The sequence below is a fragment of the Myotis lucifugus genome, unplaced genomic scaffold, assembly GCF_000147115.1.
Source record: "Myotis lucifugus unplaced genomic scaffold, Myoluc2.0 scaffold_285, whole genome shotgun sequence".
In the NCBI taxonomy this organism is placed as follows: domain Eukaryota; kingdom Metazoa; phylum Chordata; class Mammalia; order Chiroptera; family Vespertilionidae; genus Myotis; species Myotis lucifugus.
The window spans coordinates 1,487,682-1,509,348 of NW_005871333.1; the positions used below are offsets into that span (position 1 = coordinate 1,487,682).

The window sequence follows — 21,667 nt, forward strand, 5'->3', positions numbered from 1 at the left end:
CAAAAAAACAAACAAACAAAAAAACACCTTTGTGCCCTCCCCTGTTCCTACGGGAACGCCTCCCCCACTCTACTCCGCCAGCCTTAGTTAATTTCTCAAAGACGTTGGGCTCCTTCAAGTAATCCGGAGTGAGGGTGAGGCTGGCTGTTCTGGGAATCAGGTGCGAAGGTCTGGAAGGAGGTGGTCAGCCTGGATTGGCTCGGGGTGGCCCCTGTGTGCCCCGCGCCCATCCATAGGGTCACAGCAGGAGCCTGCACTGCTGTCAGAGGGGGCGCCTTGAAGGTCCGGAGGTACCTGGGACAAGGACGCCTACAGAGAGAAGTGGGGAAAAGGCTCCTGGGTGGCTCTGGAAGCAGAAAAACAACTTGTTTCTAAAGCAGCCGGACTGGTTTGCACTGGAGGGATTCTGCGTGTGATCTGTGTGCCTATAAATACCAGAAAGGTGGTGGTGCCCGGTGAGGTGCCTGCAGCAGCCCCCCACCCCCACCCCCACCCCCAGACTTGTGAGGGAGCTGGCTTAAAAGGCCACTACAACCTGAAGCCCGCTGGTCAGGATCTAGCCAAGTTGACGGCAGCAAGAGTTGCTCTGGTAAGGCGGTGGCCTTGGCTTCTAGAAGCCCCAGCCCGGAGGACCCTGCTGGAGTATAAAATGGAAACACGGTTCTCTTTGGGATCTCAATCACCTTGTTCCAAAGTGATTCCCCAGACCTGGCGAGTCCCCACAACGGCATTTCTGTATCTTCCCTTTACCTCCCCTGGTGCCCCCCTCAGTCCCCACTGTAGAGAGCCCGGTCTGGGTGGAGGGTGCAGTCAGCGCACCCTTCATGATGAGCACCAAGGGGATGAGTTTAAAATCTTATCGCAAAAGTGTTTGATGTTGTTTGCTTTCCAGCCCCGCTAGTAGTTTGTATTGAATCCAAACATCATTAGGCAAGGGGTTGGAGTCAGTTATGCCCACTCCCTCCCTCTCCGATCCAGCAAATCCCCGAACGTCCCTCTCCTCCCCGAATCAGGAAGGGATCTTTTGATTTCTTGTCTGTCCTTTGGCTGCTGCTGCTGTGGCAGTCGTCATTGAAATATGACAATCTTGCCGCCTGGCTTTGCTCAGACCCTGGGGCCTGGATGGGAAGTCAGACCGGACACCAGTGCCCCGATTGAATAATCTGTGTCACTAGGGCTTTGAGCCCAGGATGTGAGCGGAGGCAATTCCCTGTTTTGGAAGAAAATCAGACAGGAAACCGGTGCTAGGAAGAAGGAAGAGAACTCAGTCCAGCAGAGTGTAATGGGGCCTCATTACCGAAGCAAAAGGCAGCTGTTGGCTAATTCCTAGCATGCTGTAACACATGAGGATTTTGCAATTAGTAATAACTAGTGCATGGGGTTCTTGAATATACGCCTGCCCTTGGCCCAGCAGCTTGAGTGAGGTGCCTTTCAAAGCAGAGGGATTGGCAAGTAATGCCACTTTTTAGACAAGTTTCTCAGCCTGTCCACTCCTGGCTGGGTGGGGCGGTGGGGGGGGGGGGATTTTTCCATCATTTCTCCACCTTTGGGTTCTGTGGTCCTAAGGACTGACTTTGAAAGGCTTTTGTTACTTAACAAGTCTGTGCGATGACCCCACCCAATCTCAAGGTAACTTTATTACACACCAGATAAAACCTATAATCACTTTATTTCTCTCAGCTTCCTTTACGGGGAGACTGCCGGCAGTTAGAGACGGGCCGTCCTCCTCTGTGGCGTCTCAATGGACCAATCCCTGTAAACCACTGTTCTCTGGTTTTCCCTTGGGCAAGTGAACATTATTTTTTCCTGATCTCTTTGTTTGTGGGGTCTAATATTCCTGATGTTTGTTGCTGTTTACTCAACCCAGAACTTTCCTCTCCTCTCGAGCTTCCTAAAGCTTGATCTTAACACGGTCATGAGTCCCAGTGACTGGGGGGGGGGTGAGGGGTGGGGGTCGGGGGGAGTGCGGAGATAACTTTTTGTTGAAACCTCTGTTCTTGTACATGGCAGGAACTCGAAGCATGAGAAATATTTCCTGTCCCAGTTATAGTTTTAATCTCCGAGGTTGGTCATTGGTGATTTTGTTCTGTCGGTGATCATTGCACACATCTCCCCCTCCTGGCTTTTTCTTTGTGTTGTTGTTGTTCTCTCTCTCCTCTCTCTCTCTCTCTCTCTCTCTCTCTCTCTCTCTCTCTCTCTCTCTCTCTCCCTGACTTTCCTAGGAAAACACCTCCCAGATAAATGCCCTGCCTGGCTGCTCCACTATTACGGTTTCAGGGCCTGAGTATTACGCAATCCCGCCGGTTACACAAACACAGGTCATTTCATAACTTGTTTTCATCAGCTGGGTCCCCTTTTAATGAAAAAAATAAAACCAAAACAAAAACAAGACCTAGACCTTTTCCAAGGCTGCCATTTGTCTGCCCCTTAGATAACTTGTGAAAATAAATCAAGGGGGACAGTTCTTTTTCGGAATCAAGGAATCCCAGACTACCTCTCGTCTGCAGCAACCACCCTTTCCCAGGAGACAGACACACACACAAAATTTCCCGGAGTGAACTGCTGCCAACTGTACCAGGCTGGGACATTCCTCACATCAAAGAACTTTTACCAGAAATGACTGTGATTCCCAAGTCAGCCCTAATCGTGCCTCTCTAGTGCCCCCTACGGGACATGCTTAGAAGAACCATCTGGGGAATGTATTTTTCCAGCTCCAGAGAGTTAACTTGGTGAGTTTTTTAAATTCTTAGGATTTTTTTCTTTTTAGTTCAGGACAAATAAATGGCATACACTTAAGAGCAGTTAACTGGGAACTGCTTGACTTTGAGATGCGGTTTTTTAAAAAAATTTTCTTTTGTTCTAAATAAAACCTTGTTGAAAAGAAGTGCTTTTTTTCCTTTCCCCATTTTGATGTCTGTCTCTTCATTAGGGAGTCAGCACAATGGCTTCACATTCCACAGGCTTGTTTCCTTGATGTGTTGTGTTAGGAGACGGCATTGTTTGGGTGGGGGATGGTCTTCAGAATTGCGGGGAAGGAGGGAGGTATATATTAAGGGTCTGCTGCCTTTTTTTTTTTTTTGGCCTTGATCTTACAGACGTCATAGATTAGGATCAAACAAAATGTTACCCCAGGAATTTGTCTGTTCCGCTGATTCTTGATGGTGGAAGTCAGCGTCACTTTTTCATCCAAGTGAGTGGGGTGAAGCAGAAGTCATGTATTATCTGAGTGGCGGTTAAATTTTTCTTTCCAGCCCCCTGCGTGCATTTCCATTCCTTTATTTCTGCCTGCCTTCTTTTTCTCGGTGAGTGTAAAGTTAGGAGCCTCGTTGTGTTTTTTCTTTTCTATCTTAAGACAAGCACACCAGAGCTTATCCATCCAAATCACTGTTGTCCCTTCATAATTGCTCCTGGAGGAGACTACACACATAGGCGAATGCGGGGGCTTAGTCAGACTCAGAAAGGTCTTACAACACCCCTCTTTTGGAATTGCCTTCAGCAAGTTCCTTCCTGCTAACAAATCTCTGTCCTTTGAGGTAAGTTTGATATTTGGAAATGATCAAGAGATTTGACATCTAAGGAATCACATCTGACGTGTAAGGTCTGGGTAGTCCGGTTGGATCCCCAGCAGAGCGCGACCCCGAGTCCTATTGGTCTCAGGTCTGGAGTTTGCCTGGGAGAGTGGTTGCCAGGACAGGGCACCCCAAAGCAGGCACCTCGGCCATCTATCCCTCAGGGGGTATTTTTCCTCTCTGTTAAACAGGAATAACGAACTCTCTGGTCTACCTGTTGAAAGAAAGAAAAAGGCGGCATCGTTACTTTGTGGATTTGTATTATTCATGTTGTATATGGTATCTTTTGGTGGCCACATCATTTCAAAATGGTGACAGCTGCCCTGATTGAGGCAAAATATATCTGTTCCAGCCCCCACCTAGTAACTCTATCCCTCTTCAACCCACTGGGCCGGAGAGGGAAGCTATTGGGGTTCTCTTGCCCAGCACTGGCTCATCCTGTCACGTGGCAGTGACTTGGTGCTCACGCCGCTGTGGTTGTAGGGGAGGTGGCATGGCCTTCCCATTGAGAAGATGTGTCTGAGGGTTGGTGGCGGTACAAAAGGGGTCCACAGAATAGTGGAGAAAATTCCCCGTGTTTTGGAGTGGGGTTTCTGGTCGAAGGGGCCCTGGGAGGAAAAAAATGGAAATCGGAGGGAGTAAGTCTGCATCAGCCACTTCCTTCTGTTCATGCTTTTGCCTTTCTCCCTGATTTTCTCCATCCTGGCAGGCAGGCAGAAAAGGGCAGCGTGCTTCTCTAACCTGGGAAAAAGAGGCCGTGGAGAGGAGGCAGGTTACCCGCCATCGTGTTTGTATGCTGTACAGTTTGGGGAAACCACGAGTTATTAGCAACCATTTCCATTGTGGCCTAAGTGGCTTGCTCAGGTGGGAATGAAAAGTCAGGGTAACGTTCCGTGTTGATCTGTGAAGATGGGCTGAATCCCATATAGAAGGCTCTGGAGGGCATCCCCGAGTTCAATAAAAATACAGAACATCTGAGTCAACCTGGGCTCACCAGGGGTATTCTGGGTTATGAGGGAACATCCGCACTTACCTCCCTTCTTTCCCTGAGCCAGACTCCCCACCCGGGATGTGGGACTTTTCCTTTCCCTGTGCTGGGAATCTAAAAATAAAAGGGGTAGAGGGATTCTTAAGAGCCATACCTACCTGGCTGTGGACACAGGTCACAGGCATTCATGGGGTTCATGGCTTGAGCGCTTGGTGGCTCAGTCTGAATCAGTCTGATGGAGAAATGTCTGGGCAAGGGGGTGGGCCAAGAACACCAGCCCCAACTGCCATCTCGGTGCCGTTTCTGCCCCGCTCAGCAGTGGCTGGGATGAGCCCCGGCCCATCCGTGTCTGCAGGGAACGGGAGCCCACACCCTCATTCCGAGACCCTTCTGTAGAAGGCCGTGGCTGTACCCCTCATTTCTGCATCCAAGGCTGTTGTGTCAAGTTCAGGAAGGTCCTTTTCCAAAAGCAGCCACTGCTGGGCTGTGGACACCTCTCTGATCTGATGATGCTGAGGTGGCCATAGGCGCCCTGTGTTCTGGGCAGTCTCTCGGGCAGTGGGAGGAGGACACGCGTACTTACTAGGCAGCCCGTGGCACCCTCACGTCCAGGTGCTGCGGAGTAAAGGAGGTCCTGATGCCCAGGGACCCACCGCAAGGCTGGTGAGGGCTCGGGCTGCAGCTCGGGGTCTGGAGATGCAGGCGGCGGGGTCAGAGCCCGTCCCTGCGACCGGCTGGGTTAGAGGGAGCCCTCGGGTCTGATGTTTTGCTTTCTCCTTTTCTCTCTTTGTCCTTTTCCCCCAAACCTGAGCACAGGAGATGAAAATGTCCCTCCAGAACAGGGGGCACCAAGCTACGGCCCCAGTCTCTTTATAAGGAAGGTTTAATGGAACCCAGGCCCGCCTGTTTGTTTACATATTGTCTGTGGCTGCTTTCCCGCTGCAATGGCAGACTTGAGTAGTTGCAACAGAGACGGTGCGGCCCACAAAGCCTGAAATATTTACTACCCGGCCGTTTACAGCAAACGTTAGCCAAACTCTCCTCTCAGAGGTCAGCGGGGGCCAGTTTGTCCTTTTATGGGCATTCTTGCCCACCCAGCAATCGACAGGATGGCACAATTAACTACAGCACTTGGAGGGTTTGCCAGGTTGGAGTGCCACACAGACATCTAGCATCTTTGAACCTGTCCCTAGACGTGGAGCTTCCGGGGGGAGCTGGGGGACCCCAGAGGAGCCAAGGGAGGTCCCGGGTCACCTCCTCTAGCCCCCCATGCCCAGCACACACCTGGTGCTGCAGCAGGAATCCAACTACCCTAATGCCCGCAACTGGGAACCTCATCTTAGTTTCTGTTCAGTGTAACCCGGTCTTAGAGAACCACGCTTTAACCCCAGTGATTTATCTTGGGCCTGTTGGCATAGAGGAATGCCAGGCCCGGACCACAAACTCCTCGCCTCACCTCTCCTCTGAATAACACCTTCAGAGGTGAGACAAGACATCTGCCAGATCTCACTTAAACTTCTGTGTGTCTCGCAGAGGCTCCTCTGGGAGACAAAGCCTTCTTTATCAGCCCCAGTCCCCTCTGGGGATGGGACGGTGTTTACAGCCGGGGTGTTATCCAGATGGCTTTAGCTCCCTCTCAAACAAGGTGTACCTGCATTTAGAGGCAGTCATTACCTCTGTCTTGCTTTTATTGCTGTCTTGTTTTGTCTAGACCAAGCCATCGCTGCAAGGAATCTGGATCTGGCTGGGGGCCGGGAGCACATTCCCTGCCATGGAGCCAGGGACTGCAGGGACTGCAGGGCCCTGCGAGGGGCCGAGTCCTCCACCTTCTCCTAAGGGATCGTAGTGTCCAAGCTTTGCTTCTGATTTTCTGCTCCCCCTGGACTGGAATGGGGGCTCTTTGGGTGCTTGGAATGAGGAGTGAATTTCTTGGGTGCTTTCTGGAAAGGAAAGCTGACAGTTCCCCACCCCACCCTATAGATGGAGGTCAAGGTCACATTAAACCCTGGATGCCTCAGGGGTCCTTCAGACCCACCGCCCTGACTTGGGAGAGAAATGGAGTGAAATGGTGGGTGCTCCTCAGGAGTGGGGCACTGGCAGTTCTCCCCGGAGCCACCCGTGCAGAGCGCCCGACGATGACGATGATAACGCGATGGTGGTGGTGACAGCAATGGCGATGCCGCCTCCCATCTGTTTGCGGCATTTCTCAACCCTGGCTGCACATTAGAATCTCCCCAGGTGGTTTTTAAAAATACCTTATCAGAACCCTACCCCAAACCAGTTATTTTCGAACGCTAATGGCGAGGCTGGCTCCGGCCTTGGTGTTTTGAAAAAGCTCCTCAGACTATTCTAATGTGCAGCCGGGGCTGAGAACCATGCGCGTGCTTTCATAGCCTGTGATTACAAGTAGCTACTAATTTAACCCTCGGCACAGGGCAGGGAGTGTGGTGTTAGCATTCCCACGTAGGCAGGGAAACTGAGTCCTCAGATTTGCCAAGGCCTCAAGTCCAGGCCTCCGGACGACTCCCAAGTGCAGTGCTGACTCCCTGCCAGCGCACCCCCCTCCCCCCTCGCAGCCTGAGAAACAGCCGTCTGGGCCCAGTGCTTCTGCACGCTCTCAGTGCTCTGCCTCCTCAAAGCCTCGCCCTGGTTGTCTGTTTTCTTCCTAAAGATCGTTTCTCCATGGAGTCCTTCCTTGTTCACTGCACCCTTCCCTCCCTCACACCATGCACACACACACACACACACACACACGCACATGCACACACACGCGCACACCCATATACACCTTCTTTGCAGTCAGCTCCTGATAAAAAAAGCCCAGTTGTCTGCCCTCTGAGGCAACACAGAATCCCTTGCACTGGGCAGCTCTCCTCACGGAATCCCAGAATCCATTGCACTGGAAGCACCACACAATCCCTGAATTTATTGCACTGGGTGGCGTGCTTCATGGAATCCCAGAATCCCTTGTGCTGGGTCCCTCTCTTCATTGAATGCTTCTGGCCTGGGGCCGTCTGGGAGGTGAGGCAGCGCATGCTGCCACCCGGACTAGGGTCAGGGGTCAGGGTCAGGGGGTCAGGCCGTTGGAAGGGGAACGAGCCAGGAAGGATTCTCGGCTCCCTCAGGTCCAGTGAGGTGCATCGCCAGCGGCAGAGACAGTGGTGGGGGCAGCTGCCATTGCTGCTGATCCCGCTGGTCCTGGTTGGTGTGATTGGGCCCGAGTGCGGGGAGGTGCTGTCGTGCCCATGCTAATGATGGCGTAATGACAGCAGGATTTCATCGGAGGTCTCAGAGCTGCGGGGCCTCCTGGGTGAGAGGCGAGGTCTGCGGGGACCTCGGCAGAGATGACCTGATGCTCTGTCTGAGGGCAGTGGGGTCAGCACCTGGGCTGTACTTTGTGTGAGAACTCTGGCCTCCTTGACAGGTGACCTGGCTTCATTAGCAGCGTGGCCTGGGAGGAGGCCATCTCTTTAGCCTACCTTTCTGCCTCTAAAATGGCGATCATGGTAGCGCTTCCCTGGGGGGGGAGAATGGGTGAGTAATCGAGGTACAATGCCACCGTGCCTGTCCCTTAGTGCGTGCTCCGTACGTGCTGTTATTGCTGTCGTCATCTGACCCACCAGAGTCGGGGAGAAAGGATCTGCAGGCTCTTTTTGTAGAAACAGGAAACTTCTGAGGATGAGGGTTCTGTTCGGGGAGCTCTTCCCCGAAAGCTGTGTGTTTGTGGGAGGGGGGTGTCCCTTCTTTCTCCCTCCTTCTCTCACTTTCTAGTAGCTGCTCCGAGGAAAGGTCAAACCCAGCTTCCGGGGAGCACGGCCCAGTTTAGCTTTTGTTCTCTGTCGTCACTGTACACTTTAAAGAGAATGCTTCCTGCAGCGTGTTCAGAGGGCGCTGCAGTGTGGCCTGGGCGTGAATTACGAGAGAGAGAGAGAAAAGTCTGAGCTGGCAGCTCCCGTGTCCCACAGATGCATGGTTGAACACAGGTAGATAGATATGTAGACAGGAGAGACACAGCATGTCTGTCCCAAGCAAGAGGGGGTGAAGGGCAAGGTGGAGGTCAAGGGCAGTCAGGGGGGGTCTGGCAGCTCATGCTACCACTTTTAGTCTCATGGGCGGGGGGACACCTTTTCATGGCCCTGACCTCACCCTGATGATGGGGTCACAGCTTCATTCCGATCCTGCTTGGAAAGTGACGAAAGCAGGCACAATAGGCTTCCTGGCCCTGGGAATAATTGGCAGGTGACCCGGGGCCTCAGGAGGCTCAGGGGGGAGGCCAGCCCTCCTGCAGATGTGCACATAGCTGGCCTGGAGGGACCCAGGGAGGGCCTGCCGAGTGTGAGCGGCTAGGACCACATCTGTGCTAGAAGTCACTTGGAATATAACGACATTCTCACTGAGGGATGGAGTCCCCAGGACTTCATTCAGGGAGCCGGTCTCACACAGGGACCCAGGAATAGTTAGGATTCCCCTGATTCTTGGATGTGCGGGATTTGTCCAGGGAAGCCCACCAGTGTCCTTGGTCCCCCAAGCATTGACCCTGCTTTCAGCTGGCTTTTGCCTCTTGTCTCTGCGTGTCCTGTTCTGCTCAGCACTTCTCGGCTCAATCCTGTTTTTTCTCATTTCAGAAATTCCGGGTCGATATGCCTGGCTCCGGCAGTGCCTTCATCCCCACCATCAACGCCATCACGACCAGCCAGGACCTGCAGTGGATGGTGCAGCCCACAGTGATCACCTCCATGTCCAACCCGTACCCCCGCTCGCACCCCTACAGCCCCCTGCCGGGCCTGGCCTCTGTCCCTGGGCACATGGCCCTCCCGAGACCCGGCGTGATCAAGACCATCGGCACCACTGTGGGTCGCAGGAGGAGAGATGAGCAGGTACAGCTCAGATCTGCATAGAAAAGCCACGTTGGTGGCTTTCGGGGCCTCGTGACACGGTGTTTTTGCAGCCTGGTGGGGAGCAGGGTCAGTGTTCTGGGGTCACTGGGAAGAGAAAAAAACGAGGTGCCAGAAGCACGTGATTTCCATCCTTGGAGGCAGGGGTGGAGACGTGAGGTCAGGTCCAGCTCTGTCGCCTCCCATGTCCCTTAGAAGCCCTGTCTCAGCTTCCTCAGCGGCAGGATAGGGATCAGGGTACCTCCCAGCCAAGACTTGTTGCCACTCGAAGGCGGTCAGGCGTGGGAAACACCTTGTAAGTGGTGAGGTGTCAGCAAATGGGGAGGACTGTTGGGACCTGCCTACAGCAGTGTCCTGCTTGATCCGTGGCAGAGTGGCCACAGGACAAGCAGCCAGCGAGCCCTGGCCAGCTTTCTGGGATTAGCCCTTCACTGTCTCCCAGTATCTGGTGCAGACAAGCCGCCCAGCAGACCCAAAGGGTCGCACTCTAGGCCGGTTCCGCCCACAGTACTTTACTTCCTTCCACTAAGGTGTCCTTGGCCTCCAGTGAAGCAGGGTGAGTGCCTGGGATGAGTGTTCCAGGGGGCAGGACGGGGGTCCTGGGAGCCTGCCCAGCTGCTTCAGCTGACCCGGGGTGAGGGTGGGAGGTCAGGCGTCAGCCTTGTTTTCCTCAAGGGGCTCAGCTGGGAGGAATCAGCTGGCTGGGAGGGACCAGAAAATGGTGGGGCCTCTGCCCTCGAGGCAGCATCCACCAGAAGGCCCCTGGGTGCATCAACAGGGAGCCAGGCAGCCCAGGCCCCCTGATTCCAGAAAGAGCCCGCAGAATCATGCATAATTCCAGGAAGGAGGGTATGAGCTGTCCAAGTGCCCCACACGTACCCCTTCACAGATGACTGGACCAAAGCTCAGACATCCCTGCCTGGGGCCACTCGGCAATGCGAGAGGAGTCTGGACTAGAACCCAGTGCCCGGGACTCCCTGTGCAGTGATCTGCAGGCCATGCCACCAGGAGTCCAGGGAAGGGGACATGCTGTAGGAGGGGAATCCCTTTTTCAAATCAAGTGTTGACCTGGAGAACCCCTCCGATGACAGCATCACAGTGTTCCAGTACAAGGACCTTTAAACACGGTCCTCTGGGTAATCGTGACCCAGGATACCTGGAATTACAAGGGTCGCTCTCCAAGGAGCCGGAAGCTTCTGCAGGGGCCCTGTATCCACTGCGTGCTGGCTTGTTCTGTTCGCAGCAGGACCATGCAGGGTGGCATGGGAGGGGTGCGTAAGGGATGCTGTAAGCGATACAGCTCACAGTTGCTGTTGGGCTTCTGCTGGGGTCGGGTGGGTGGGGGGGCAAGTGGCCAGGATTCCCCTCACCATTGCTTCCATAACTGCAGTTGCGGATATTGCAGTAGCAGTGATCCTCGTGTCTTTTATAAGCCTGCTTCCTTCAGGGAGCCCACGGTGCCACGCTCTGCAGTCCCTGGGGAGCTGGATTCTCCCTGTGTGCGACTCCTGAGAGACAGCCAGGCTTGTGAGAGGGACTCTGGGGCTAGGAGAACAACAAAGCGAGATGCACTGAACACTCTTCATCCTTTTCTGGGTTTAGCTCACACCAGATTTAGAGGTTTATATCTGGAAGGGATTTTGGAGACCAGCTTTTAAAAATGTTGCCTCTGTACCCATTTTACAGATGGGGAAACTGAGGCCCAGGCAGGAAAAGGGCCTTGGCCAGGGTCACACAGAAAATTAGTGCAGAGCCAGGACTGGGATCCACCTCCCTTGACCTCCAGCCCTGTGGTTTTCCCACTGCACCATCTAGGCGTGCCCTAAGACAATATGTCTGGAAAATTTCCTTCCTTTTTTTGAGAGGGAGGGAGAGAGCCAGGAGCATTTTATTTCATGTCTTTGTCAATTAGGAGTTCAGACAATCATCCGGCAGCTTGGAGGAAGCCTGGGCGAAGCCCGGGCGGTAGCATCCTCCACCTTGGCTCTCTGGTTCCTAGCCCTCGGGTCTTTTCCCTGAAGCTTGCTTCTGCCTTCCTGACCTCCCCCAGGGGCGGGGCCTGCTACAGGAGCCGGCCTGGTGCCTCCCTGCCCTCCTCCGGCCTGCCCAAGGCTCCCTCTGAGCCCAGGGGCGGTGACGGAGGAGACAGGGAGGGGAGGGTGTGTGTGGCTTGTGGGTGGGTACACGGTAGTGCTGACACACTCAAGCGGTAACCATGTTGATGTCACCACCCCTGAACACTTCCTATGCCCACAGCTCCCACAGGTTGCCCGCCCCAGACCGTACCAGATAGGAAAGAGACTTCTAGGCCAATGGGGAGGCCGGAAGTTGTCCTGAAGCAGCCAAGGGGAAGGGAGGCCCAAGTGGACCATCCCTGCCGTCCATCCGTGTGGGGGAGGGGCTAGCAGAGCCTCACGGGGAGCCTGAACCCAGGACTGCAGCAGGGCCATCAGGCTCCCTTGATAACTGTGGGCTCAGGTTGAGACACGTGGAGGAGCAGCAAGTATTCAGGGCCTCGGCACAGTGGCCTCATGACCTCAGCCAGGCGGCTGGCCCCGCACGGAGCAGGGTGTCCGGTCCACTTGGACTCTGCTGGGACTCAGAAAAAGCACTCGAGAGGAGACCTCGGGATCGCATCTCCTTCCTAGCGCTTTCTAGTTAGAGGATTCACACGCTGCATCTCATCTGATCATCACAGACAATTTGTGGAAGGCAGGGCAGGTCCTGCTGATCCCATTTTACAGATGGGAAGCCTGAGGCTCAGCAGGTTCGGTGATTCGTCCCAGGCCACACAGAAAGGCCGTTGCTGGGTTCTGCTCCCCGCCGGCCTGATACCTCTCAGAAGAGAGGATGTGGAGCCCGTGGCTCTCTGGGGCTGAGGCCGGGACTTGAGGGACGTGGAGGTGGGACTGGGCTGTGGGATCAGGTTTTGGAAGGGGCCTGAGGACTCTTAGGGATGCTACCTGCTGGACTGCTCCGTGCATCGCACCTGGCGGCCGCTGCCGGGGCTGAGGGACACAGCGAGGGAGGAGCTGGAGAGAGAGGAGCTGGCCTGGGTCTTCACCCCGGAGGTGGGAGCGGCGGAGGAGGTGGAGGAGTGTGGTCTGACATCCTGGGAGTGAAGGGCTCTCAGGGCAGACACAGAGGGGTGGGCGCTCGGCCCAGCGGAGCCCCGGGAGGCAGGGACTGACTGCTGGGAGGCCCTGGCGGTCTCCCCGGCCCCCCAGGCGTCCCACCTCCCTCTGGGCCCTGTATGGGGCCTGCTGGGGGAAGGATTTCAAAGCTGAGCAGGTGTGATGAGCTTGTCTGTGTCTGGGCAGTAACTGGCACATTTTCATGCCAGTGTTGGGAGAATTTGGATACAGGGCTCGGGCAGCGTGGGGCCACGGGGTCACCTCAGTGTCGACAGGGATGGGTGCGTCCTCTGAGGCTGTGCCCTGCTTTGCTGTTCCGGATGGCACAGCACAGCAACCGAGCTGAGGCTCAGGGAGCGTCCCAGGGACTCCGCGTGGGCCCAGCCAGGGGCCTGCCCCTCCCCCCCCCCGGGGCATCCCTCAGCGGGCAGCGTCTCTGCTCCCCTCCAAGAGTGGCTTTGGCTTTCTTGCCCAAGTGTCCCTAGAGTGAGACCCAGGTCCTAGCCCCTCAGAGTCTTCTAAGCCCCCAGGACGGCGCTTGGCACATGGGTGTGCCGTCCGTGTCGGATAACCGCACGGGATGGTCTTTCCTTTTGAGCTGCCCTCTGCCTTGGCCCGCAGCCATGTCCTGTGTCACCTCCGCCTGCGGGGCATTGGGCCAGGGCCCTGGATGGGCTGTGTCAGCACTGCCGAGTGGAGCAGAGGTCTTGCCCTGTGGCATGAGTCACGGCCCCTCACCAGCCTCGTTGTAAGAAGCCGGACTGAGCTCTGCAGGGAGGTTTGCTCACTCCGTCCTCGGATAAATCCCGAGCCCCTCAAACCGTGCCTGGTGCGTAGAAGGCGCTTGTTTGCTGATCGAGCGGATGTGGTGGGCAGCGGGAATTGAGGTGCCTGAGGGCTTCTCCCCTTTGGCCCATCCTGTCCTGCCTCGCGGTGTGGGCCTGGGGTGGAACTGAGAGCCGCTGGCAGAGGAGGTCGGGGTGGGGTGGCATCCTTGACCCTCCCTCTGGCAACAGACCATCCCCCTACCCCCACCTCCCCCACCTGCAGGGTGGTTCTTACTCGGGGCCCAGCCACTTAGCCAAATGGGGATAATGAGGCTTGCAGAGCAGGCAGGGATGGGAGGGGTAATTAGCCCGGGTTTGGGAGAAGCTGCTGTCGCAGGTGGGGCCGGGCCTGGCTGGCACGAGGGGGCTCCCTGGGGGAAGCAGCCCATCTCCCTCTCGCTGGCCTTGGCGCAGCCTCGGGGCTGACATGACAGATGCTGCTGCCGTCACGCCTGGGCCACGTCCCTGACCCGTGGCTGCGCTGTCCTCCTTGTGCACGTGGGCATCACCTGTGGGTGGGCTCAGCCCTCGGTGTCCTCTGAGCCTGGCCGAGCTCCTCTTGCCTTCCTCCCTCCCTCCCCAGTCCCAGAGGGGCTTCCCGCCCTACTTAAAATGCAGCTAAAAAACAAAAAGCTGGCCCTAACCGGTTTGGCTCAGTGGATAGAGCGTCGGCCTGCGGACTCAAGGGTCCCAGGTTCGATTCCGGTCAAGGGCATGTATCTTGGTTGCGGGCACATCCCCAGTGGGAAGTGTGCAGGAGGCAGCTGATCAGTGTTTCTCTCTCATCCATGTTTCTAACTCTCTATCCCTCTCCCTTCCTCTCTGTAAAAAATCAATAAAATATATTTTAAAAAAAAAGCTGGGGCACCATCCCTGAACCTAACCAGGACGCTCTGCCTTGGCCTCTAGCTGTCCCCTGAAGAGGAGGAGAAGCGTCGAATCCGGAGGGAAAGGAACAAGCTCGCCGCTGCCAAGTGCCGGAACCGCCGTAGGGAGCTGACGGAGAAGCTGCAGGCGGTGAGGAATCTGCGGGGGGGAGGTGGGGGTGCCTCCGGGTGGGCTGCGGGGGGCCTCAGGCTCCTGGCCTCCCGCCTTCTCCTGCCCACTAGTGGCCTACAGATGGGTTCGTGGTGATGCACGTTCCTTCCTTGGTGCATGTCGGGTAGCACTGGCCTGGTTGAGGGAGAGGGAAGGAGGGAGCTGGCCTTTGGCACCAGCCTGGGCCCCAGAGAGAAGAGCTGGACCGCTCAGTGGGCCTGGTGCCCTTTCTCACTCGGTGTCTGAGTGTCCCCTGCTCTCAGACCTGCTGGGCTCCCGGTGAGGGATGGCAGACTGTGGGCATTGCCAGGCCCCGGGAGCCAAGGCAGGCCTAGACCTGCCCTCTCCAGGGCTGCCTCCCAAGTTCCCAGCTGCCCCCATGCCTACGGCCAGCAGGAGGGGCCCAGCTCACAGAAGTGACTGGATTGGGGCTGGGGGCACCTGCTGTCTGGTCTTGATGCCCTCTGGGTCTTGTGGAGACGGTCACATGTCGGCGGAGTGGTGCTGTCCTGGGGCTTTCTCACACCTTCGTGGGCAGGAGGTTCTCCACCTCTGCTAGGAGCCTGAAGCTGTGGCCTGGAACCTCCTTCTGCCCTCGTTGTCACTCTCCCCTGCCGCCTCGTTGCCCACACCTGGGGGCCCATGGCTCCGCCCCAAAGCTTGACCTGACCAATGTCACACAACTCGCTCAGAGCCTGCTCTGCAGGAGGGGCCGTCCACCCCGTGGAGGAAACCCGCAGCTAAGACAGGCCCTCCTGGGTAGTGTGTTTCTAAGTGAGGAGATGAGGGAGACCCTGGCATGGTCCTTACAGAGACCAGCCAGTATGGGGCTTTGGAAATCACCCGTTACCTTGCGCATCCCATCCCCTTATGTAATCCTCCCCGGTACCACTCGCCTGCTTCAGCTCCTCTCGTCCACCCTGGGGCCCTCGCTCTTGGGTGTTGCATGTGCCCTGCGTGGATGCTGTGATGCCTGTACTGATGCCCCCTGGAGGTGTTCCTGAAAGTCGGGAGGGTGAGGGGGGTTTTCTGTTGCCACGTGAGGCGGGCCCATGAGTGGTCAGCACTCCTTGGGGAGACCTCCCCTCCCCAACCATTCAAGGAGCCAGGCCCTCTGGGTCTACCCTGGGCGCTCCTTACCACCAGCCCAGAAGCCTCACACCCCGCTCCCCGCCTCCCCACCCCCAGCCCAGCCACCCAGGCCCCTGAGCCACATCCTCCACAGGAAACCTCTCAGAAGCTCATGACGTTCATCAGACCCTTGAGACAGATGGAAACTTTTTTCACTCCGGAATATGCCCTACTCCATTCGGTGACGCTCTGGCCCCGTTCGCCTCGTGCTTGAACGGGAACCCGTGCGAGGGGAAAAGTGGGAGGAGGCTGGTGACACACACCTTCTCGGCTGCCATGACTACCTCTCGCGTGCATGTGTGTGTGTGTGTGTGTGTGTGTGTGTGTGTGTGTGCGTGCATGTGCTGCTGCTCTGGCTTTGTGTGGAAGGAGGGGCTGAGGTCCCTGCCGTCCTCAGGTGCCCGCCTGGCTGCCAGGCTCCTCATCCGCTAACAGGGGGGCTGACCTGAATGCCCGGCAGGGTTCTCTGCGTCCTGAAACACACGCTTCTGAAATCAGAGCGGAAAGGGGAGGAGGGGCTGTGATGACCCGACCACAAGCCAGGCCGTGTCCTAGGCTCCAGTGCGCACAGTCTCCACCAGGGGTCCTCAAACTTTTTAAACAGGGGGCCAGTTCACTGTCCCTCAGACCGTTGGAGGGCCGGACTATAGTTTAAAAAAAAACTATGAACAAATTCCTATGCACACTGCACATATCTTATTTTGAAGTAAAAAAAACAAAACGGGAACAAATACAATATTTGTATTTGCATGTGGCCCACGGGCCGTAGTTTGAGGACCCCTGGTCTCCACTGTCATCCTGCTTGGAGTTTAGTGCATCCCGCCCCCCCCCCCGCGCCCCCCCCTGCAGGCTGTGGGCTCTGGAGGCAGAAAACTGGAGTCAAGTCTGGGGCTACTTACCTGTTGGCTCTGTGACTTCGGGCAAATGACTACACCTCTCTGAACCCGTCTCCTTACCTGCAGAATGGGTCGATGATAATACCTGCTTCAAAAACCTGCTAGAGGATGAGATGAGAAAAGGCCTATGAAATGCTTCCCTCGGTGCCTGGCACAACGTAAGCGCTCAGTCGTGGCCGCGCAAGGTGTCATTTCACCTTTCCTCCAGGCCCTCTGCCGCCTCCTCGATCTGGAGCTTTGGAAATAGAGGGAACCTTGAGCCCCCAGTGACTCGGCAGCAGTGGGGTCTGTGGCCGATGTGCGCTGGCTGCTCCCACAATCGGTCCTCTGAGGACATGGCTGGGTTCGCTTTGTTGTCTGGATCTGAACTGCCTGCTCCAAGCAGGTCCCTGGCAGGTCGCAGTCCCTTACGTGCCTCTCTTTCTCCCGCAGAGACGGAGGAGCTGGAGGAGGAGAAGTCAGGCCTGCAGAAAGAGATCGCCGAGCTGCAGAAGGAGAAGGAGAAGCTGGAGTTCATGCTGGTGGCCCACGGGCCCGTGTGCAAGATCAGCCCAGAGGAGCGCCGGTCGCCCCCGGCCTCTGGGCTGCAGCCCCTGCGCGGCGGGGGCGCCGTGGTGGTGAAGCAGGAGCCGCTGGAAGAGGACAGCCCCTCGTCCTCCTCGGCGGGGCTGGACAAGGGCCAGCGCTCCGTCATCAAGCCCATCAGCATTGCCGGGGGCTTCTACGGGGAGGAGCCCCTGCACACCCCCATCGTGGTGACCTCCACGCCTGCCATCACTCCGGGCACCTCGAACCTCGTCTTCACCTACCCCAGCGTCCTGGAGCAGGAGTCGCCCGCCTCGCCCTCCGAGTCCTGCTCCAAGGCTCACCGCAGGAGCAGTAGCAGCGGGGACCAGTCCTCAGACTCCTTGAACTCGCCCACCCTGCTGGCCCTGTAACCAGCGGCCAGGGGTCCTCATCGCTGCCTCCTCCCCTGGGACCAGCACCTTCCAGCGCTCCGGGGCCGCGAGGGCACGAGGGGGCCCTGCCAGCGAGCTTCCCGGCCCTGGGACCGAGGAGGCGCGGGCATGAGGCGCTGGAGGACCGACCTGGGTGAGATCGCTGAGAAGTCATGAAACCTCCTCCCTCGTCCACCTTGCAAAGCGAATCCTGTTTCTTGAAACGCCTTGGAGAACTTGGTGGGCTCGGGCAGCTCTCCGGCTTCTGAAGCGCCTGAAGCTGGTGTGGACCATTCCTGTCCCTTGGTTACGAAACGTCTCTGGAGTGATGGTGCCCTGCCCTGCCCCGCCGAGCATGCCCGTGGCCTGTTGGTTTCACCTTCCCCCTATTTGCCCCTTCTACCCCCAGTGTCAGTTTCACTTCCTCTTGGTTTTTATCAAGTTTGCCATGACATTTCATCTGGGTGGTCTGACTGTTAAAACTTTGTTTCTGGAGATGGGGCAGCAGGTGGCTCTTCTGCTGGGGCGGACTGTCCAGAGGGGACAATGTGCAATACGGAACCTTCCTCCCCGACACTCCCCATCACCGCCGTCTCCAGAGGTCCCGGCAGCGCTCCGTGGGCTCTGGAGGAGATGCACCGGCACAGAGGCTCAGAGCACCTTCCTCCCCACCATCGGGTTCGGCTCTCGGCTCTCGCGGAGCGGCTTGGCCAGAAGACAGGGTGTGAGGGAGACAGCCAGGGCACAGGTTGTGTTTGCCAAACGCCTAATTAACAGGCCAGGAATAGTGCCAACAAGCCACACGGTGTTCTCGCGGCTTCCTTCACCTGCTGTCTTGAGCAGGACGTCTCCTGTAATTACTGCCTCGCCTCTCTGCCCCTGGACCCTTCTCTGCAGACCAGGGAGGTGTCCCTCCCTCGGAACCACACGTCACTCCTTGTCCCAGCGGCTCTGCCCTCCCCACCCTGGCTCCTAGGGTGACGCCACCCACAGAGATTTAATGAGCTTGGGCCTGGACCCTCCCCAGGTGGCTGCAGGTGGCCCCTCCCCAAGCTTCAAAGGCACCTTCGCTGTGGATGGAAGGCAGGGGAGGGAGGAGGCGGCCAGCGGAGTGGGGTTTGCCTCACACCTGCCCTGGTACCTGGCTTGCCCTGTCTTGGCTGCTCATCTCTCTGAAGTGCCCATGGCCATTGGATGGGTCAAGTGCTTTCTCTTTAGACTCCCCATCCCCCTCACCCCAGTGTGCTCTTCGGGTCCGACGGCTTGTGCACCATTCCTGGGGGCTGCTGAGATGCGAGATGAGCTGAGATGCTCTCACTGCCAGATGCAGCTGCCCCCTTCCCACAGGGGGAGGGGAGGGAAGCTCTTCTGGCCCCTGCCTGCCGCCCTCCCAGCCTCTTTCTCCGAGCCTTCTTGGCCTCTGCTGGGCTGGCGCTCTGAGGCAGCCCCCGCTGTCCTGACCCAGCTCTAGAGATTGTCGTATGATCACTTAAACTATTTCCTGTTATTTAAATCAAACCCAGTGGGGGGGTCAAAGGAGAGAGCAGTGGCACTTAGATCTCACCTGTTCCTTCACACACCTGGGCCTCTGTGCTGGTCAGTGTCATGTCTGTTGCCTACTAGACACAGAGTGGGATGGTGTGTGCTTAGAATGCACAGCCCGCGGGGACTGGAAGCTGTGTGTGGAAGGAGATGTCAAGAGAAAAGGATGTTGTCTGAACATACTTTACAGATGCCGTTTCCCACAATCCCTGGCTGCGATGCTGCCCTCTGCTTCCAGAGGCTCAGGGAGGGGTGTGCCTAATTAGAAGGGGCAGGAGGGCTTCCGGCTTCAGGTTAATCAATGAAGCAGTCGGCCAGGGGGAGCAGGAGTCGGCAAAGAAACAGGTGCCCAGCTCGGAGGAGCTGCTTCATCTCAACAGGTGTTTGTGGCCAAGTGGGAACTCCTCTCTCTCTCTCTCTCTCTCTCTCTCTCTCTCTCTCTCTCTCTTTCTCTCTCAGCTGCTTTCTGGTGTTTCATTTCTCAAAGCCCCTTCATGCCCTAGTTTGCACAGCACTGACCCCAAGGCAGGCCACAGTCTGTGACACGGGCCAAGCTGGACATTCCTGAGATGGAATTCGGCTTCTGTGCAGATTTCAAGCTGCGCTGGCTTTGGGACCAGCAGCAGGCAAAGCCCCAGCCCCTCCCGGGCCCTCGCTGTGTTCTAGGAGGCGGCTGGGAGGTTTAGGGGGAAGGCAGCTGCTGCACCTGTCGGGAGCCCATCCTCAGGTGCTTCCTCTGGCTTGTCCTCCGAGTTCATGCACACGCACCCCTGTGCTCCAGAATCGCCGGACGGCAGGCCCGCTGCTTCCTCCTCCGGTGCTCCAGCTAGAACAGCTGCAGCGGGGGCTTTGCCCTGGGGCCGGGAACCGCTGTGCTGCCCCTGTGTCCCCAGCAGGGAGGCAGCTGGCGGGACTCCAGCTGGGCTGCTGGCAGCCCTGGGACAGCTCAGGGCAGGCCTCTGACAAGTGAGTGTGAAACACAGCCTTGGCCACCTGGCTGGCCTCGCTGGGAGCAGTCCTCCTGGCCGGTGGAGGGGACAGCTGCTGACACAGGAAGGAGAGGAGGTCCCAGGCGAGGCTTAGGAAATCGCTGGAGCCAGCTCTAAGCAGAGAACTCACTGGGGAGGTTTGCAGAAAGATACCATTGTTCTGCCTGTGTGAACGGCCAGGTGTGTCCACTGGCCAGTCATCCAGTGTCTCAAAGCCAAGAGCCATCCGAGGCTGCTGCTGCCCTTCCTCGGGCTCCGGGGAAAGGAGTTTCCTCTCTGCTCCCACTTGGCTCCACGTGTCAGGTGGGCTCGACTCCACGCGCATGGGGACTTTTCTGCCCCGTCCTTGATGGACCAGCCGCGCTCCTGGCAACCTCCCCATTTAACTTTCAGGGTGATTTCCTCCTGACCAGACATCGGTGAGGTCCCTTTAAGAAGGAAAAGTATAAGCACCTACTATGTGCCAGGCACTGTGTTAGGCACTTTTAAATATATCCTCTTTCAGATGAGACTAAGGAATGGGGTGCCTTCGTAAAGGCCCCCAAGAAATGGATAAACAAAAAGTTGGAGATGAGAAGGTCTTTCTTCAAAAAAACCAAGGCAAGATTGTCTTCAGTCTGAGGTTTATTCTCGAAGACCCATCCCCTACAATATGCTTCCACCTCTAAATCTCTTCTTCTCTCTACCTTGTGATGTGCTCCTTTGCACTCCTCGGATGGTTGGAGGGGTCACCTGAGTCCTTATAGAATTTGTGGACCAATAGGGTATGTATAACTTGCTTTTAAAAAATGTAAGTAAAGGGGTCTTGCTACTTTCTGCTTGTTGAGTCTTTTTGGCATTCATCTTCACAACCAGCATCTCACTATTTATTAACAGGTTGGGGTGTGCATGTGTGTGTGTGTGTGTGTGTGCACATGTGTATGTGAGGGTGTGTGTGTGTGTGTGTGCATTTCCAGGTGTGCCCGTGTCCTCCTGCAGCTTTTCAAAAGGAAACCCAGTCACCCCACCACTCATTTGACATCTCCTCATGCTTCTAGTGCTTTGGCCAGACATCAACAAAGGGTTTTGAATTTTCCAGTGCTGACATGTTCAGGAGGGGCGGGGTCAAATTCTGAGGAGGGTGTGGGGAGGGGAGGGGGAGAAGAAAAGGACGTTTATTTTATTATTTATTTTAAATGTTTACATCTTCGTGCTGTACCAAGCCTGAATAGAAACAGATAGCATTAAAGTACTCCGTTCCTCTCTCCCTCTCTTTCTTCCTTATTTTTTAAAATTAGGCTAATGATGCTTTTTTTGTTCCTGAAATGATTTGTGACTTGCGCTGTATAAACTGTATAAAAAGGTTCTGTTTTTTTAAAGATGGATTGTCACTCCTCTGGGGACAGTGGTCCCCGAGAAGTCTACATCGTGAGAGAACACAACAAAAGGTCCTGCCCTGTCCCCTAAAGACTCTTTCCTCTGTATGATTAAAGGTTTATTCCAGCTATTTTAGTTTGTGGTTACTTGCTGTCGAGGGAGAAAACATTCACCTTTGTACAAAGAGTGGGTATCGGGGCGTCTTTCCTGCGGTGGGAGATGTACATATGTATTTGGGTGTACAGTGGGAAGCGGGGAGCTTTGTGCGTCCGTATTTGAGATGTCGATGACGTGGCGTAACGTCTGCCCTCAGATCCCGGAGGCGAACAGCCTGTGCGAGGTTCCTGTAGCCCTGTGGGAACTT

General features: G+C 56.3%; 1 protein-coding gene across 1 annotated transcript in view; it reads left to right on the top strand.

The window, feature by feature from the left end:
* Positions 1-21,433, top strand: part of FOSL2 (FOS like 2, AP-1 transcription factor subunit) — a 23,045-nt gene extending 1,612 nt beyond the window's left edge. The window contains exons 2-6 of the mRNA XM_023763478.1: positions 439-589; positions 1,681-1,785; positions 9,183-9,434; positions 14,323-14,430; positions 16,910-21,433. Coding sequence (XP_023619246.1) covers positions 439-589; positions 1,681-1,785; positions 9,183-9,434; positions 14,323-14,430; positions 16,910-17,416 — 1,123 coding nt within the window. The 3' untranslated portion in view covers positions 17,417-21,433. The remainder of the gene's footprint in view (positions 1-438; positions 590-1,680; positions 1,786-9,182; positions 9,435-14,322; positions 14,431-16,909) is intronic.
* Positions 21,434-21,667: the final 234 nt, after the last annotated feature.